General features: G+C 36.7%; 4 protein-coding genes across 10 annotated transcripts; 3 read left to right on the top strand and 1 right to left on the bottom strand.

The window, feature by feature from the left end:
* The first annotated feature begins 220 nt into the window (after positions 1–220).
* tlr21 (toll-like receptor 21) lies at positions 221–8,114 on the top strand. 4 transcript variants are annotated; one of them, XM_052578337.1, is made up of 2 exons: positions 221–286; positions 4,662–8,114. In XM_052578337.1, exon 2 carries the CDS (start codon positions 4,783–4,785, stop codon positions 7,726–7,728), a length of 2,946 nt encoding a protein of 981 aa, XP_052434297.1. In that variant the 5' UTR covers positions 221–286; positions 4,662–4,782; the 3' UTR covers positions 7,729–8,114. The 4 variants fall into 4 exon arrangements, with proteins under 4 accessions (XP_052434297.1, XP_052434296.1, XP_052434295.1 ...); XM_052578336.1 differs by having other exon boundaries at positions 223–286; positions 4,665–8,114; XM_052578335.1 differs by lacking the exon at positions 221–286 and adding an exon at positions 3,958–4,023.
* On the top strand, positions 1,046–3,873 carry LOC127974809 (toll-like receptor 13). The gene has a single exon (XM_052578345.1). The coding sequence runs from the start codon at positions 1,046–1,048 to the stop codon at positions 3,338–3,340; it is 2,295 nt and encodes a 764-aa protein (XP_052434305.1). The 3' UTR covers positions 3,341–3,873.
* A 188-nt stretch (positions 8,115–8,302) lies between the features above and the next one.
* Positions 8,303–11,851, bottom strand: LOC127974805 (uncharacterized). Of its 3 annotated transcripts, XM_052578339.1 has the most exons (5): positions 11,723–11,851; positions 11,561–11,630; positions 9,881–11,280; positions 9,245–9,393; positions 8,303–9,099 (listed from the first exon to the last, which is right to left on the bottom strand). In XM_052578339.1, the coding sequence occupies exons 3-5, from the start codon at positions 11,271–11,273 to the stop codon at positions 8,563–8,565; spliced, it is 2,079 nt and encodes a 692-aa protein (XP_052434299.1). In that variant the 5' UTR covers positions 11,274–11,280; positions 11,561–11,630; positions 11,723–11,851; the 3' UTR covers positions 8,303–8,562. The 3 variants fall into 3 exon arrangements, with proteins under 3 accessions (XP_052434299.1, XP_052434298.1, XP_052434300.1); XM_052578338.1 differs by lacking the exon at positions 11,723–11,851 and having other exon boundaries at positions 11,561–11,703; XM_052578340.1 differs by lacking the exon at positions 11,723–11,851 and having other exon boundaries at positions 11,439–11,571.
* Positions 11,736–17,153, top strand: LOC127974807 (platelet-activating factor acetylhydrolase IB subunit alpha1). Of its 2 annotated transcripts, none has more exons than XM_052578341.1 (6): positions 11,736–11,875; positions 12,411–12,494; positions 12,644–12,733; positions 12,847–12,963; positions 14,532–14,654; positions 15,586–17,153. In XM_052578341.1, exons 2-6 carry the CDS (start codon positions 12,417–12,419, stop codon positions 15,841–15,843), a joined length of 666 nt encoding a protein of 221 aa, XP_052434301.1. In that variant the 5' UTR covers positions 11,736–11,875; positions 12,411–12,416; the 3' UTR covers positions 15,844–17,153. The 2 variants fall into 2 exon arrangements, with proteins under 2 accessions (XP_052434301.1, XP_052434302.1); XM_052578342.1 differs by having other exon boundaries at positions 11,807–11,875; positions 12,415–12,494.
* Positions 17,154–18,469: the final 1,316 nt, after the last annotated feature.

The raw sequence follows: 18,469 nt of genomic DNA on the forward strand, positions 1-18,469 counted from the left end.
ATTGTAGAAATGTAATTTTCTGTAAAGTTGCTTTGTAACGATTTGTATTGTAAAAAGCACTATATACAAATAAACTTGAATTGAATTGAATTTATTTTAATATTTCTCTGAACAATAAATCAAAACAATTGGATCAGGCTGTGATCCGTTGTCTGAACTCATTTGCTCTGGCATGAAACACTTTGGTTCCTCTTTCTATTCCTGTGAAGGGAATGTCCCTGATGTGTTAAAAGAAAGAGAACAACTATGATAGTCGTGCAGCATTATCAGGGATGATTTTATGAAGGTAAGCTACTGAATCACGTTATTTTAGTTTAAGTTTAAATCTAGATACAATATTTAAGCAAAATTGTCAATGTAATAATATGAAATAATGACTTTGTATAGCGGGAAAGTCTTTTTGCCTTTGTATGTACTTGAGTGTCATTATCGTGAACAACCGTAGAATGTGAAAAAAGGGAAACTTGTTTCAGAAGAGCTTGTCATGCATTTCCATGGAAACCTTCTTTAAAAAAGTCTTTAAATATTTACAATGATTTATAGTTTCAATCCATCATTGTATACTTTACATTTTAAGGATTTAAATAAAACAAAAGGGGAAAAGGATTTGAGGAATGGGAAATTGACTGTTGGGACATTTGAGAATACATTACAGCAGTTTGTTTCTGAGTAAAGGAATTATAGGATGTTTTTGTATATGTTGCCCTGCATATATTTAAATAAACTGGATACTTCTATCATCTTTAAAGTGATTTTATAATACATAATGTAAATACAACATCCATAACATGTTCTTGATGCATTTGTTACATTTAAAGAGGAAATAAATATGTAAATTTGACTTATGTATCAGCATTATGTCTGGATTAATACATAAGTTTATTCCAGATTCAAACTGATTATAACCTTTCCCTTTTTTTCTAGCAGCTGGCTGTATTAAACTCTTAGTGTTAGGTGCTGCTCATACTGAGTGAAGAACCTCACAGTGTTGGACTTTCATGAAGGCAGTCGTTGGGAGTTACATTAAAAAGTGGAATTGAAAAACATGGCAGATTCTGCGTGTCGTGAACTGATCATAAAGGCAATATTCATCTGCCTCCTTGACCTTGCCTTCAGCTACAGCTTCAGGAGTTGCATAGAGATCCCTGATTCTAATCATACAATCTTCAGATGTATTAAATGTCATGAAACAGACATAACTGCAATTGTGAGTGATGTATACCCCACTGCAACAAACCTCACAGTTTCTCGGAATAACATTACACACATTCAAGGCCAAAGCTTTCATCATCTGTTCAGTCTGACTTCTCTGGTACTAGATGCTAACCATATTGCTAGCATCCACAAAGATGCTTTTAATAACCTGCAGAACCTCATGATGTTAAATCTGTCCTGCAATCACCTATCATCTCTCCACCGTGATGTTTTCAGTGACCTACATAGCCTCACAGAGCTGTTCCTGGGAAACAATAATCTCACATATATTGATTTGTTCCTGTTTTCCAATTTGACAAACCTCTGGAATCTTGACCTACGCAGGAACCACCTGAAAAATTTTTCATCTTTGGTTGAGTGTATAACAAACCTGTCCAGCTTGGAACAACTTGACCTTTCTTTTAACAATCTAACCACCCTGCATCACTCCACTCGTCTGCCGAACTCGCTTTCCAAACTTTACCTCAGTGATAATAAACTACACAAACTGGGATGTGACAAGTCTTTCCTAAAGTATGTGAAAGTATTAGATCTGTCAGACAACAAATTTCTGTCATCCAAATCTTTTCAGGGCTTGAATCTGAAGAGTATAAAGTACCTGCGCTTGCGCTTTACCAATGTCTCTCTCAACAAGCTTCTTAATTATACCAATATTCAACCAAGGCACATTGACTTCTCAGGTTTGAAACTGAAAGATCAGAATCTGAGTTTGCTGTGTCTTCACCTGCGAGATCATCAAATACCTAAAATGATACTCCAGAGCAATTCCATAAGATCTCTAAACAGAAGCACATTTTGTAATTGCTCCAGTATCACTCTAATGGACCTCTCACGGAATGAGATGAAAACCACAGACTGCTTGCAGTTTCTACACTGTCAGAACCAATTGGAAACTCTAAAAATAGAACATAACCATCTGACCAGGCTAAACTCCTGCACCAAATTTAATCTCAGCTTGAAAAACCTGACCTATCGTTACAATCGTATTCTAGAGGTTAGCGCATATGCCTTCAGTAACACACCACATTTAACAAAGCTCGAGCTAAACATAAACATAATTGCCTATTTGGACCATAAAGCCTTAAGTGGACTCCGACATCTTGTCACACTTCGTCTCGATAACAATCTGTTGAGCGATATCTACAATGACACCTTTGAGGATCTTATCAGCCTGAAAACGCTCAACCTGCGCAACAACCAAATAGCTGTGATTTTCAACTATGCCTTTCAAAATCTGTCAAATCTAACTACTTTAGATTTAGGAGGGAACAATATCACACAGATAAGGCCACATGCATTTGTTGGGCTGAAAAAATTGGCCGAACTGTATTTAGACAGAAATCGACTGAAAGAGATAGACAGCACGCTCTTTGGAAAACTTCATGCCACCCTGCAGGTGCTGGATTTACAAGCTAACCACATTCTGTATTTTTCAGAACATACATACTCGCCATTTATTAATATGTCCAAGCTCCTTGATCTGAAACTTGATGCACAGGAACCAAGCGGCATAAACTTGTTGCCACGCGCATTTTTCCGTGGTTTAACTTCTCTCAAAAGTCTTTACCTCACCAACAACCATATCATTGGATTTGGGGCTGAAACATTCGATGACCTGAAAAGCTTGGAGTTCTTAACTCTGGACAACTCATGTGTTGGGATCGCCCAGCTCAAACCTGGTATTTTCAAAAACCTTCGAAATTTAAAGACATTATTTGTTGAGAACATGGGCATTAAATCATTTTCTAAAGAGGTCTTTGGAAATCTCACAGGACTGAAGCTCCTACATCTCAACCGCAATGCCATGATGTCTTTGGACATCAGTCTGCTGGACAATCTGACCAATCTAACATATATCGACATGCGCAGCTGTCCTCTCAGTTGTAGCTGCCAGAATAGTGAACTACAGAACTGGACCATAAGCAGTAAAAGACTCCAGTTTCCTTATCTTTACAATATTACCTGCCAAGACCATCCAGGCTCATTTTTTCACAACTTCGACACTAATGTGTGTTATATAGACATAGCACTCCACCTGTTTTCCTCAACATGTACATTCACAATCTTACTGAGCTTGATACCACTTCTCTATGTCAAACTTTACTGGAAATTTAAGTACAGCTAGTATGTGTTTCGATCATGGTTCACTGTAAAGTAGTTTTGTTCCTAGTTAAAGAGTTGTCTGCTGCGATGATGCTGAGCTCTGATGCAATCCTGAGACTACCTAGCTGTCCTCCAATGGTCAAACTGCAAAGATTAACCAATCAAATTCACATGCAAATTAGCCATAAGATCCTCAACTGCATTAGTGAACATTTCTGACCCCTCAGAGGACCCCATGATGCTAATCCTGAATCAACAACAGAACTAACAAATATTGCTACAAGTGTGACTGCATCAAATAATAATTGCTGTTAATAGTGTTCATAGTCTTGCTGAGTACGTCTTGTATTAATGTTTTCTGAAAAATCTTGTCATACACACACAAACTGACAGTCACCACTTATAAGGTACTACTAAATATTGTAGAAATGTAATTTTCTGTAAAGTTGCTTTGTAACGATTTGTATTGTAAAAAGCACTATATACAAATAAACTTGAATTGAATTGAATTTCTTTTAATATTTATCTGAACAATAAATCAAAACAATTGGATCAGGCTGTGATCCGTTGTCTGAACTCATTTGCTCTGGCATGAAACACTTTGGTTCCTCTTTCTATTCCTGTGAAGGGAATGTCCCTGATGTGTTAAAAGAAAGAGAACAACTATGATAGTCGTGCAGCATTATCAGGGATGATTTTATGAAGGTAAGCTACTGAATCACGTTATTTTAGTTTAAGTTTAAATCTGGAGACAGTATTTAAGCAAAATTGTCAATGTAATAATATGAAATAATGAATTTGTATGGCGGGACAGTCTTTTTGCCTTTGTGTGTACTTGAGTGTCATTATCGTGAACAACCGTAGAATGTGAAAAAAGGGAAACTTGTTTCAGAAGAGCTTGTCATGCATTTCCATGAAAACCTTCTTTAAGAAAGTCTTTAAATATTTACAATGATTTATAGTTTCAATCCATCATTGTATACTTTACATTTTAAGGATGTAAATAAAACAAAAGGGGAAAAGGATTTGAGGAATGGGAAATTGACTGTTGGGACATTTGAGAATACATTACAGCAGTTTGTTTCTGAGTAATGTAATTATAGGATGTTTTTGTATATGTTGCCCTGCATATATTTAAATAAATTGGATACTTCTATCATCTTTAAAGCGATTATATAATAAATAATTTAAATAAGACATCCATAACATGTTCTTGATGCATTTGTTACATTTAAAGAGGAAATAAATATGTAAATTTGACTTATGTATCAGCATTATGTCTGGATTAATACATAAGTTTATTCCAGATTCAAACTGATTATATCCTTTCCCTTTTTTTCTAGCAGCTGGCTGTATTAAACTCTTAGTGTTAGGTGCTGCTCATACTGAGTGAAGAACCTCACAGTGTTGGACTTTCATGAAGGCAGTCAATGGGAGTTACATTAAAAAGTGGAATTGAAAAACATGGCAGATTCTGCGTGTCGTGAACTGATCATAAAGGCAATATTCATCTGCCTCCTTGACCTTGCCTTCAGCTACAGCTTCAGGAGTTGCATAAAGATCCCTGATTCTAATCATACAATCTTCAGATGTATTAAATGTCATGAAACAGACATAACTGCAATTGTGAGTGATGTATACCCCACTGCAACAAACCTCACAGTTTCTCGGAATAACATTACACATATTCAAGGCCAAAGCTTTCATCATCTGTCCAATCTGACTTCTCTGGTACTAGATGCTAACCATATTGCTAGCATCCACAAAGATGCTTTTAATAACCTGCAGAACCTCATGATGTTAAATCTGTCCTGCAATCACCTATCATCTCTCCACCGTGATGTTTTCAGTGACCTACATAGCCTCACAGAGCTGTTCCTGGGAAACAATAATCTCACATATATTGATTTGTTCCTGTTTTCCAATTTGACACACCTCAAGATTCTTGACCTACGCAGGAACCACCTGAAAAACTTTTCATCTTTGGTTGAGTGTATAACAAACCTGTCTAGCTTGGAACAACTTGACCTTTCTTTTAACAATCTAACCACCCTGCATCACTCCACTCGTCTGCCGAACTCGCTTTCCAAACTTTACCTCAGTGATAATAAACTACACAAACTGGGATGTGACAAGTCTTTCCTAAAGTATGTGAAAGTATTAGATCTGTCAGACAACAAATTTCTGTCATCCAAATCTTTTCAGGGCTTGAATCTGAAGAGTATAAAGTACCTGCGCTTGCGCTTTACCAATGTCTCTCTCAACAAGCTTCTTAATTATACCAATATTCAACCAAGGCACATTGACTTCTCAGGTTTGAAACTGAAAGATCAGAATCTGCCTTTGCTGTGTCTTCACCTGCGAGATCATCAAATACCTAAAATGATACTCCAGAGCAATTCCATAAGATCTCTAAACAGAAGCACATTTTGTAATTGCTCCAGTATCACTCTAATGGACCTCTCACGGAATGAGATGAAAACCACAGACTGCTTGCAGTTTCTACACTGTCAGAACCAATTGGAAACTCTAAAAATAGAACATAACCATCTGACCAGGCTAAACTCCTGCACCAAATTTAATCTCAGCTTGAAAAACCTGACCTATCGTTACAATCGTATTCTAGAGGTTAGCGCATATGCCTTCAGTAACACACCACATTTAACAAAGCTCGAGCTAAACATAAACATAATTGCCTATTTGGACCATAAAGCCTTAAGTGGACTCCGACATCTTGTCACACTTCGTCTCGATAACAATCTGTTGAGCGATATCTACAATGACACCTTTGAGGATCTTATCAGCTTGAAAACGCTCAATCTGCGCAACAACCAAATAGCTGTGATTTTCAACTATGCATTTCAAAATCTGTCAAATCTAACTACTTTAGATTTAGGAGGGAACAAGATCACACAGATAAGGCCACATGCATTTGTTGGGCTGAAAAAATTGGCCAAACTGTATTTAGACAGAAATCGACTGAAAGAGATAGACAGCACGCTCTTTGGAAAACTTCATGCCACCCTGCAGGTGCTGGATTTACAAGCTAACCACATTCTGTATTTTTCAGAACATACATACTCGCCATTTATTAATATGTCCAAGCTCCTTGATCTGAAACTTGATGCACAGGAACCAAGCGGCATAAACTTGTTGCCACGCGCATTTTTCCGTGGTTTAACTTCTCTCAAAAGTCTTTACCTCACCAACAACCATATCATTGGATTTGGAGCTGAAACATTCGATGACCTGAAAAGCTTGGAGTTCTTAACTCTGGACAACTCATGTGTTGGGATCGCCCAGCTCAAACCTGGTATTTTCAAAAACCTTCGAAATTTAAAGACATTATTTGTTGAGAACATGGGCATTAAATCATTTTCTAAAGAGGTCTTTGGAAATCTCACAGGACTGAAGCTCCTACATCTCAATCGCAATGCCATGATGTCTTTGGACATCAGTCTGCTGGACAATCTGACCAATCTAACATATATCGACATGCGCAGCTGTCCTCTCAGTTGTAGCTGCCAGAATAGTGAACTACAGAACTGGACCATAAGCAGTAAAAGACTCCAGTTTCCTTATCTTTACAATATTACCTGCCAAGACCATCCAGGCTCATTTTTTCACAACTTCGACACTAATGTGTGTTATATAGACATAGCACTCTACCTGTTTTCCTCAACATGTACATTCACAATCTTACTGAGCTTGATACCACTTCTCTATGTCAAACTTTACTGGAAATTTAAGTACAGCTACTATGTGTTTCGATCATGGTTTGGAGAACAGTGGCGTCGCTTAAGGGACCAGGAAGAGAATTACAAATATGATGCCTTCGTTTCCTACAACTCAGCAGATGAAGACTGGGTTATGGAACAGCTGCTGCCAAACCTTGAGGGTTCCTCTTTTCGGCTCTGCCTGCACCACAGAGATTTCGAGCTGGGCCGTGATATTGTTGACAACATTGTGGCTGCTGTATATGGCAGTCGCAAAACCATCTGTGTGGTCAGTCAGAGCTTCCTTCGCAGCGAATGGTGTTCACTGGAGATCCAGCTGGCCAGCTATCGCCTCTTTCAAGAAATGCAGGATGTGCTTTTGCTGGTTCTTCTGGAACCTATCCCTGAGCGACAATTGTCCACTTATCATCGTATGAGGAAGGTCATGCTCAAAAAGACATATCTGCAGTGGCCTGGGCCAAACTGTTCTGATCCAAACAGTGCAAAAGAACTGTTCTGGAATCAATTAAAGAGAGCACTAAGAAGCAGCAACACTGAAAGCCAAGAGGAGCAGAAGATGAAGGAGCATAAAGACCAGAGGAGGGAAGACAAAGAGGGTGCGGACCAGGAGGAAAGAGAATATTTTGTCAATCAGACACCAATAAATAATGAAGTATATTACCTGATGCCCTGATAACACTGACATATAATTTAATCTGTACAATATAAGAACAAATTTAATAAGAACAAATTTAATGAACTTCAATAAATGTAAATTAAAGGGCTTTAAATGCTGCGGGTTTGTAAACATAGAAAAAATAATAATGGAAAAGATACAAACTCGCCAGAAGGAATTTGGAATTTTTATTAGGAGTTTACTGTAAAAAAATATTATATATATATATATATATATATATATATTCAACAGATAAAATAACTGAAAAGCTGTGTTCAGTTAACCTTCACAAGAGTATTACACAGCTGAATTCTTACATTTAAATTTACTACAAGATATTTTACCAAATACAAAATGTAAATTGTTATTTTTGTACTGATTTATTAAAGAATATCACAAAACCATATGCATCTTTTTCTTTATTTACAGAATGCTGAACTAACTGATAAAAGTCCAGTCAAGATATACAGAAGAAATCTGATTTAAAAAAAAAATATTATAAAAATAATAATCAAATAAGTAAATAAACAACAAGCATCCGTGTGAATAAACATTTCCCTATTAATTCAAAAGAATAAAAGACAACTAATGTGTGGTGCTTTTATTATTTGTGCAGCACAAAGAGTGATTTATTTTTAAGAAGTTTCATTCACTCTTAATACCTGTGTTACCAGTATGTATAAATACACCAGAGAAATCATGACTGTACATAATCTGAGCACACTGAACCCTCAAATTCAAATCTCAAGGTGATGGTCTTTCAAAAAAAAAGAAAAAAAGAAAAAAAGAAATGTGTGTTACTCGTACAAAGATAATCTTGGCAAACAGCCTCAATTGTGGCAAACAGCTTTGCTAAAGATAAAGGGGAGGGTAAAATACCCTATCTGGTGTGTTTGTCTTGGGATAGTAAGACATACCAAGACAGTCTGACCTGTGCTGGGTGTTAGATGGATGTGGACAGCGAAAAAAAGGCTTGTATTGAAAGCCCTCTGAGAGATAAGATGCTGAGAATGAAAAGGGAGCACATCTTTCAGTTTCATCCTGAACTTGCTGCTGATGCGACCAGAATCTGGATCCTCCAAAAGATGCTTGCGGTTTTTGTTTTCTGCTCTCATATATGTGATACAAATTCAAATCAAGATCTTTGTCTTCCCTCCACTGTTGAGAGATTCTTGAGAGATCTAAATCTATGTTTTTCAAACCTTCCCCTCTGCTCAGTGACTGCTGCTGAGAAAAGGAGTCCACTGTATGATCAACCCAGGTGGGGCTTTTGAGTTTAGGGATGGCATGCTGGGTAAAGTTCTGTTCCTGGTTAAAGAGCTGTCTGCTGCGATGATGCTGAGCTTTCCTGCAATCCTGAGACAACCTAGCTGTCCTCCACTGGTCAAACTGCAAAGATTAACCAATCAAATGCACATGCAAATTAGCCATTCAATCCTCAACTGCATTAGTGAACATTTTTAACCTCTGTTATAGTCTAGTTTACAACTATTTTAGTATTATTTGGATTTTTTTACTTTACTTCGTTACTCACCATTTCAATGTGTGACTGTTGCGGTTCTTCAAGGGAGAAGAAATTGGACGAGGTCTTCCACTCGTGTATCCTACGTTTCTTGGTGAAAGCTCCTTTGTCCAAGTCCTGCTTAACATCCTGTGTTAAGTAATCCTGATGCATGGCACTGTCTAGGATGCAGAAAGGTCGTTTAAAATATCCATCGTAAATTATACCCATCATGCAAATGGCACGCATATTTTTTCTTAATTACAAATATGTTTGGAGTGCATTAATTCAAAAATAAGTGATACAATTGTCCTGATCTAATAATAATAATAATAATAATAAAATCCCACAGAGGAGTTTGGCATAATCTGTTATTATTTAAAAACACATTCAAAGTGTGAGAACAATGTATGTTATTACTTTTTACTTGATGGGTACAACATGACTTATTTAAAGACATTTAATTTTGATTAATGAATTTGGCAAACACTTTTTATCCAGAGTGAATTTACTGTATTTAAAGTATACATTTCTTACATTCAGTGGGAATTGAGCCAATGACTTTGTTTTAAGTTGTTTTTTTTTCAATGTTTTCATGCTCAACTGATTTCCAAAATAATTTTCTTCTTTTTGTCTGTAAAAATGTAAAAAATAAAATAAATGTCACACCTGTCCATATCTCCTTGTTCCTGTTGAAGCACCTATCCTCATTCTCCACCGTATGGCTAGAAGGTGAACAATTTTCATCTCTCTGTCCTGAGCTGAGCTGAGAAGCCATTTGATTCCTATTCAAGAAGGAGTGTAGCCTGTGGAGGTTGCGTTCTAACTGGAAACTGTGTCTTTTTTGTAAATCCTGTAGTAGTGTCTCTTTACACTCAGCCAGCAGGGGATGACAAAGGCTTGGCACACTGAGCTCTGAACTCTGGCACAACCTTGTCAGGAGCCTTTTCACTGCTTCCCTACATGACAGTGACATTTGCTCTCCTTGCTCAACATTGACTCCTACTTGACGAGCCCCAGAGTCCAGGTCAGATGGAGAGGTTACAGTCTGCGGGTTTTCGAGCATTTGCGTAACTTCCATGTTTGGGAATCCCACTGTTCTCGAGTTTTTCTCAAATCTCTGAATATTCATAAAACCATTTTGATGGTTTTCTCCATTAGGGGATTTGAGATCGCCTGTTTGTGAAACATCATATGAGTTATTCATTTTAGTTTCAACTGGAGTAGAGCATAAGTGATAAATCGGTTCATTTTGGGAGAATGACAAGACCACAGTTTCTCTTGGGGGGCTACTCTGACTATCTAGTCTTGTTTGACTATTGGCATCTTCCTTTCTGCAGTTGGCATTTCTGTCATGCTTCCCATCTTCTCTAGATGGTCCCATAGATACAACAACCCCTCTATTAATCTGAAAACCACTTGTGTTTATTTCACTAGGCTCTTTTCTTGAGCTTTTCTTCCTCTTCACTTGTGGCGGTGTATTCTTTTCTGGTTCCTGTACCTCATCCAGACAGCAGACCGGGACTGAATCAGGTATAGAGGGAGGCAGCGGTGATGTAATGTGCATCACAGACTTATTTCTTTGCTCTTTTCTCAGCTCGTCTCTCTTTATCTGCTCGCTCACCAGCCTCTCAATATCTATGGACCTAATCTCATGACTGAAAAGGCCTCGGTTGGAAGTAAGGCGTCCTTCAGTTATGATGCTTGGCTTCTGGGGTATGAATGGCTTAGCGAATGCCCTCTCTTTTCTAGAGCAAGCCAGTGGATGATGTGCTTTCTCACCACCTTCTCTTCTGCTGTGCTGAGAAACTGTGTGATACCTGTTCCTCTCCAGACCTCGAATCTGATTCCTCTCGTTCCTGGTTTTAAGACGCCTCACTTTATGTGACGATTTGCAATGCACATCTGTTCTCGTGCTGCTGGAGCACACTTGTTTGCTGGTGTGGGCAGCATTGGCTGTTTGGCATGAAGACTTGGCTGTGCTACTGTGGCGGTCACTGGATGTCTTCAGCAAATTATATTTATGTACAAAACTTTTGTTGGATTGCTGGCTCATCTTCATGTTAAGACTATTAAACACAAGTTATTAAAATTAAAACAAATTAGTCTGAATGCGTTCATAATTCCGATAAATAGTATGATTTAACAGTCTAATGTTTAATGTTATTAACTTACACGTAACGTTAACGTAACTTAGACCATATGGCAACATTTATAAGCAACATACCTCAAATGATCATCATTCTTTGTGTTGAAAGTGAAGTACTTTCTTCATTGTTAAATATAGGTATTTCAAATCAACAAATAACATCGGCATGTAGTTGAAATCCAAAAGCCGTTATGTTTTACCTTTGAGTTGCTTGGCAACGTGCTTCAAAGATAGATATCCATCAAACGCATATTTCCTCGAAGAAAGGAACTACGGTAAAATGGAATGGAATTAAATAATGTTTGAATGTTTTACGTACATTTGAACCACTTAAACATCAAAAACGAAGGACATTTAATGACCTTTCTCGTTTATAAAGTATGATTTTAAAGGCCGACGGTGCTCTGCGATCTCCCAGTAATGCCTGGCTCGATATTCCAGCTTCCGGGGTTTGGAAGCGAAGCAGACGCTGGCTGATTGATTGAACACTGAACACGCTGTGGAAACACTTTTTGGTAACAATAATCCCCTTTCTTTAGCTAATATGAATCGACATTAGTGTTAACATGTATTAGATATACTTAAATAGGAAATGTATGATGTAACACATCGTTTTAACGCATTTGCGTAATGTTTCTCTAGATTGAAGGCAGCGTTATCTGCATGCTAAGTGCTAACGTTAAATTAGCCATGTGAGCTGGTTAGTTCTACTAAGAAGAACGTTAGAGAACGTTAACTTGTATATATTAACACAAAGATGCCAGATGCTAATAAGATAAGATGCTTATTGTGCTCCAGCTTGTTTGTGAGGTTAACTAACGTTACTGCAGTGCAAACTTCACCCAAAAACTGCACCAAACTAGTTCAGCTGTGAATTTTGATGTGTACAAAGTATATAAACTAACCACAATACAACTTGTCGAAAAATATTGTGTATGCTTAAAACACAACGTCGTACTAAAAATGTAAATTAAATATTGTTTGGTCTAATATGAGGATGCATATTTAACGCTATTGGAGACAATGTAACCTTTTATTGTCTGTCCCCAGGAAGTGATGAGTGAAGATTCAAACCCTGCAGCCACACCCACACCCTGTGAGGACATACAGGGAGATGGCCGATGGATGTCATTGGTGCTTCTTTTCTATAATAATATATTTTACAACCTTAGACTTCCTATTAGGCTGCTAATATATCACTTTGTTTTAAACACTTAGCAAATATCTTCTCTAATATGAAAATTGAGTCGTAATAGTATTTTTAACGTGATCTTTTCTTGCAGCACAATCGATTTGTGTCAGACAGTAAAGGAAAGGAGCCTGATGTTCTGTTTGTTGGAGATTCACTTGTCCAGCTTCTGCATGAGTTTGAGGTATAGCAAAGTATCTGCATCTCCTTATTCATACTTCATATCTGTTAGTCATATGAGCGACTGCACACATATTTATGTGTTTTTGTAAAATATTTTTTTATGTTTGTTGGCAGGTTTGGCGAAAACTGTTTTCTCCTCTCCATGCTCTGAATTTTGGGGTTGGTGGGGATGCTACACACCATGTATTGTGGAGACTCATGAATGGAGAACTGGACTACATCAGCCCAAAGGTATACGATTGAAGAATTTTACCATTTATTGAATGAAATTATAAAAACAAGGATTACTCTTTAAAATTATCTTAGAGATTTTATTCCCCTCATTTTACAAAATCTGTAAAATCTGTTTTTTTTTTCACAATGAAGCCAGCGATTATCTAGCTTTTCAAAATATTAAAGGGTTAGTTCACCCAAATAGCAAAATTATGTCATTAATAACTTATCCTCATGTTGTTCTAAACCAGTAAAGACCGGTATCTTTGGAACACAGTTTAAGATATTTTAGATTTAGTTAGACAGCTCTCAATCCCTCCATTGAAGCTGTTTGAACGGTATACTGTCCATGTCCAGAAAGGTAAGAAAAACATCATCAAAGTAGTCCATGTGACATCAGAGGGTCAGTTAGAATTTTTTGAAACATCGAAAATACATTTTGGTCCAAAAATAGCAAAAACTATGACTTTATTCAGCATTGTTTTCTCTTCTGTGTCTGTTGTGAGAGAGTTCAAACAAACCAGTTTGTGATTTTTGGTTCGCAAACTAATCATTCAGTTCACCAAATTGAACTGAATCGTTTGAAACGGTTCGCATCTACAAATACGCATTAATCGACAAATGTTAAGCTGTTAACTTTTTTAATGTGGCTTACACTCCCTCTGAGTTAAAACAAACCAATATCCTGGAGTAATGCTATACTCAAACAGTACACTGACTGAACTGCTGTGAAGAGAGAACTGAAGATGATTGTTCGTTATCTGGCTCGGCTCTGTGTTCATCTTCAGTTCTCTTTTCACAGCAGTTCAGTCAGTGTACTGTTTGAGTAAATGAATAACTCTGGGATATTGGTTTGTTTTAACTCCCAGGGAGTGTCAGCCACATTAAAAAAAGTTAACATCTTAAGTCATTTGTGGATTAATGTGTGTAGGAGACGCGAACCGTTTCAAACGATTCAGTTCGATTTGGTGAACTGGTTCCAAAAGTTCCGGTTTCATCGAATGATTCATTCACGAACCGAATATGACAAACTGCTTTGTTTTGAACTCTCTCTCACAACAGACACGGAAGAGAAAACAATGCTGAATAAAGGCATAGTTTTTGCTATTTTTGGACCAAAATGTATTTTCGATGCTTCAAAAAATTGTAACTCACCCTCTGATGTTAAATGGACTACTTTGTTGATGTTTTTCTTACCTTTCTGGACATGGACAGTATACTGTACACACAGCTTCAATGGAGGGACTGAGAGCTCTCGGACTAAATCTAAAATATCTTAAACTGTGTTCCGAAGATAAATGGAGGTCTTACTGGTTTGGAACCAGTATTAAATTATATAATTTTGCTATTTGGGTGAACTATCCCTTTAAGGTGGAGTATCTTTACCCTATTCTAGATGGTCCAGATGAACTATGTATATGTAAACAGTAAATCTCTGCATTTGTATTTGTATATGAATCCCTTATCTTTATTGGGAGATGAAAGAAAATTTGACATCTTAAATTTGAAATAACAAAAATGTGGAAGATCATCTTGAAGCAGAATAGAGTAAGTAGAAATGTGATATTTTGTTTGTTTTTATACAGGTGGTGGTGTTATGGGTAGGCACTAATAATCATGGTCACACCCCGGAACAGATCTGTGGAGGCATCATGGCCATCATCAATGTGATCCATCAGAAACTGCCCCACGCTCACACTCTTGTATTGGTTAGTAATCTTAGCTCTTACATCTGTCACAGCATTGTTTAATTCTTTACAATCATTTAATGTTTAATTTAATTCATCATACCAGTATTATAAGTCAAAGTGGCATTTCTTAGCTATTTTGCAGTGGTCATCAGAGAATTAGGCAACAGAATATGCTTAAAAAAAAAATGCAAGAAAATATTGTTGAAAAAACAAGAATCAGGGGATACTTACAAAAAAGATATTCAAATAATTTCATCATATGAATGGAAATATAAATCACATTAACTATAATGTGCACCACTGTTGTTGTTGTTTTTTAAGAAATCAATGATTTTATTCAGCAAGGATGCATTCAATTGCTCAAAAGTGACAGAATTTGTAGCATTATAAAAGTTTTTATTTTTTTTATTTTCTTTTATAATTTATTATATGATTTTAAAAACCATGCTACATGTGTTGCATTGAGCTCACTGAGACTTGTTATAACACCTGCATATCATTGCTCTTTTGTTGATTTTGATTGCTTCCATTCCTCTCATTTCTAAGTCACTTTGGATAAAAGCTTCTGCTAAATGTATCATTTAAAAAATGTGCTGGTCTTTTGAACATTCTATTCATCAAAAATCTTGAAAAAAGGTATCACGGTTTTAACAAAAATATTCATAACAGCGCTATCTTTGTCTACACTGATAATGAGAAAAGTTCCATGAACCCCACATCAACACATTACAATGATTTCTAAAAGATCATGTGACACTGACGATTGAAGTAACAGCTGCTGAAAACTCAGCTTTGCCATAATTTTAAAATAAATTTTAAGCTGGAATCATATTTTACAATACTACCGTCTTACTCCTCAATAGGTATTGGTGTCCCATTAGTACACTGTGTGGTGTAAAAGGCCCAAACTTATCATCTGTAATGTAATGCTCTCTTTCCTCTCCACTAGGGGTTGCTGCCGAGAGGCAAAAGTCCAAACCCTCTTCGTGCACGTAATGCGAGTGTGAATGATCTAGTTCAGGCTGAGGTAGCGTCTCTGTCTCATGCCTCCTTTCTGGACATGGACCCTGGGTTCATTCAATCAGATGGTTCCATCGCACATCAGGACATGTATGATTATCTGCACCTCACGCCTCGGGCCTACCAGAGGGTGTGCCAGCCCTTACATGAACGCATTAGATCCCTGTTAGATAAACATGCTCCCTGAACACACAAAAAATACAGCAGAAACACCCTTTCATGTCCATTTAACGGATCCTTTATGCTCTACAAATTAAGCATTACTGGGATATAAACACCCTTTATAAAACTCATGACTGCTTAATATACATAAACACATATACTGTATATCACATGCTTTCCATCAATATACATTATTGCTTCCTTGTTACTACAAAAATTGATTTTATTGTTCGCTGGGAACCTACTTAAAGGGATAGTTCATCAAAACAAAAAAAAACAAAAATCTGTGATGTCATTCTTCATGTTGTTCTATTTTTGTCCCCAAATGCGTTTTCTTCTGTGCTTCACAAAATAAGTAGTCATACAGGTTTAGAATGACATCAGGGTAAGTAAAAACAGATTTTAATTTTTTGGGTGAACTATCCCTTCAAAATTCTGTCAGATTTATTCTCTTTATGCAAAATGTGTATATTTACAAGATGCAACAACTCAAATGATGTTATTCCATCGATGAGCTCTGATGACTAATGGCTGTTGAAGTTTACATGAGGGCTATGTGCTGCTATCGTGGTTTGATTGCTGAAGAACTTCATGTAATGCTTGTGTAGGAAACGGCAGCTTTCCCAGAAGCATGCAGTATAGCTCTTCGATGGTGACAACTCTTCATTAACTTGTTGAAAGGAACAATACGAGTTCATTTGGTTTGTTCTCCATTACTGATTGTCCACAGTACATGCCCATATGCTCTTTTCTGAGAAAAGGGTAGGTGCTTCACAAAAAGTTATGTACCTTTAAAATGATTCCCTCAGATGTATTGTTTAGACACTTGGTGATAAACACTGAATTAGTGTTTCATTTACTTTGTACAGTATTTTTGTTATTTTTGTAATTTTCTCCCAGGTATGTTCCTACTTTATATTTGTATTGTTCATTTAGTGTTTCGTTCCAGTGTGTGATAAGCTGTCGAATCACAAGACAGCAGGTGAATTATGTGAACTTTATGCACCGGGGTATCTGAAAGATTTAAACTGTGGATGGAATTCTAAACTCTCATAACTAAAGGTTCGGGCGACATGATCTTTTATGTTGAGAATTTAAATCATAAGGAGCCAATCACTGGTTTTATTTTTATTGTATTACAGTTAAAATGTATTGTTGTATTACAACCAACAAACCATCACTTTCAAATGTCCTGCTTTGTCCTGGTGTTTGTGTTCGTACTGCTTTGTCTGAAGGGTTTTTGTGAACGTTACTATCTTCCAGTCTTGGGCGATTCCAGAAATTGAGGAGTTCGATGTCATGCCTGGTGCTGCAATAAACAGTTATCATGGAAAACTTGTCAGGTTTTGGATTTCCTTATAGTTATTTGAAATGCTATGTTTAGTTTATGAATCATGGATATGTGTCCATAATAAAAAAGGAAAATTTCACTTTACAACATTTGCCAAGAAATAACTTTTTGGTATACAAAAAAGATTTTAAATATTACCCAAAAATGTGTGGTTAGTATGATTTTAAAATATATATTTTTAAAATATACACTTTAAGGTCACCAAGGCTGACATTTTACAGCCTGAACTAGCCATAAAAATAAGAAAAGCCATAAGAATTCAATTTAGTTCTTAAACGTGCTTATAAATTAATTTAATCATGTGTATCTAAGATATTAAAGTAACAACTGTTGCTTTCAGAAAACATTCTTCAGTGGCTGACAGCTCTCCTTGAGCTGTATGAACTGAAGTCTCATGATACTGCGTCTTTGCTGCTACAACATGATACGCATTGCAAAGCACTTGGCTGGGACATGTTATGGTGTACACATAAAATGTGTTGGGTGACATATGAGATCATGCTGAGTGATTCAGCCTGGTAAAGATGGAATTACAGTTCCAAGATCTAAATCAGTGAGTGTCTAGACATATGTAACTTCAGTTCTTTTTAGAAGTTTTATTAATTCGAAAGTATTCATACCCCTTAATTTTTTTAATTTTTTTTTTTAATGTTGCAGTATTATGTTAAACTGCTTAAAATTACCACACACCTCAGTTCACAGTCCTGGAGTGGCCAAGCCAAAGCCAGGGATTGAGCTCAATCAAATATTCCTGGAGAACCCTGAAAATGTGCATCTGTCCCCATCCAACCTGACAGAGCTTGAGAGGTGAAGAGAAGAATGACAGAGAATTTCCAAATGATGAGGAGCAAAGCTTGTCGCATCATACCCCAAAAGATATGAGGCAGTAAAGTGCTTCAGCTAAGTACTAAGTTAAGGTTATGAATATGCTTTTGCAATGTACTTATTTTTTAAATACATTTACATAGTTGTGACAGTTCTTCACACAAGGCAGCAACGTAACAAAATGTGAAAAAAAAAAAAAAGGGTTATGCTATTAAAATTTTTCACAATGCACTGTACATGTCAGCATGTAACCGGTAGATTTACAGGTAGAATCTGATTTCTCTTCATTCCATCTAATCTGAAAGCCCACTTCAAAACACTTATATTTCTGCATAACTTTGAACTGATTTTCGCAGTCTGCTTAACATAATACGGTTTCAAACCACGTTTTTCTACAAATGTGAATCATACTTGCACAGCAATTCTGGAGAATTTTGTATATTAAATGGAAAGAGTATTTCAACCATATTCTTAG

This window comes from Carassius gibelio, chromosome B16 (assembly GCF_023724105.1).
Source record: "Carassius gibelio isolate Cgi1373 ecotype wild population from Czech Republic chromosome B16, carGib1.2-hapl.c, whole genome shotgun sequence".
Classification (NCBI taxonomy): Eukaryota; Metazoa; Chordata; class Actinopteri; order Cypriniformes; family Cyprinidae; genus Carassius; species Carassius gibelio.

Bases quoted from the DNA above. Each gene is read 5' to 3' on its own strand.
- tlr21 (XM_052578337.1), top strand. From the start codon at position 4,783: ATGGCAGATTCTGCGTGTCGTGAACTGATCATAAAGGCAATATTCATC.
- LOC127974809 (XM_052578345.1), top strand. From the start codon at position 1,046: ATGGCAGATTCTGCGTGTCGTGAACTGATCATAAAGGCAATATTCATC.
- LOC127974805 (XM_052578339.1), bottom strand. From the start codon at position 11,273: ATGAAGATGAGCCAGCAATCCAACAAAAGTTTTGTACATAAATATAAT. The intron at 9,394-9,880 runs GTGTGACATTTA...TCTGCATCCTAG, and splicing joins GAACAAGGAGATATGGACAG to ACAGTGCCATGCATCAGGAT. The intron at 9,100-9,244 runs GTGAGTAACGAA...TAATCTTTGCAG, and splicing joins AACAGTCACACATTGAAATG to TTTGACCAGTGGAGGACAGC.
- LOC127974807 (XM_052578341.1), top strand. From the start codon at position 12,417: ATGAGTGAAGATTCAAACCCTGCAGCCACACCCACACCCTGTGAGGAC. The intron at 12,734-12,846 runs GTATAGCAAAGT...GTTTGTTGGCAG, and splicing joins AGCTTCTGCATGAGTTTGAG to GTTTGGCGAAAACTGTTTTC. The intron at 12,964-14,531 runs GTATACGATTGA...GTTTTTATACAG, and splicing joins TGGACTACATCAGCCCAAAG to GTGGTGGTGTTATGGGTAGG.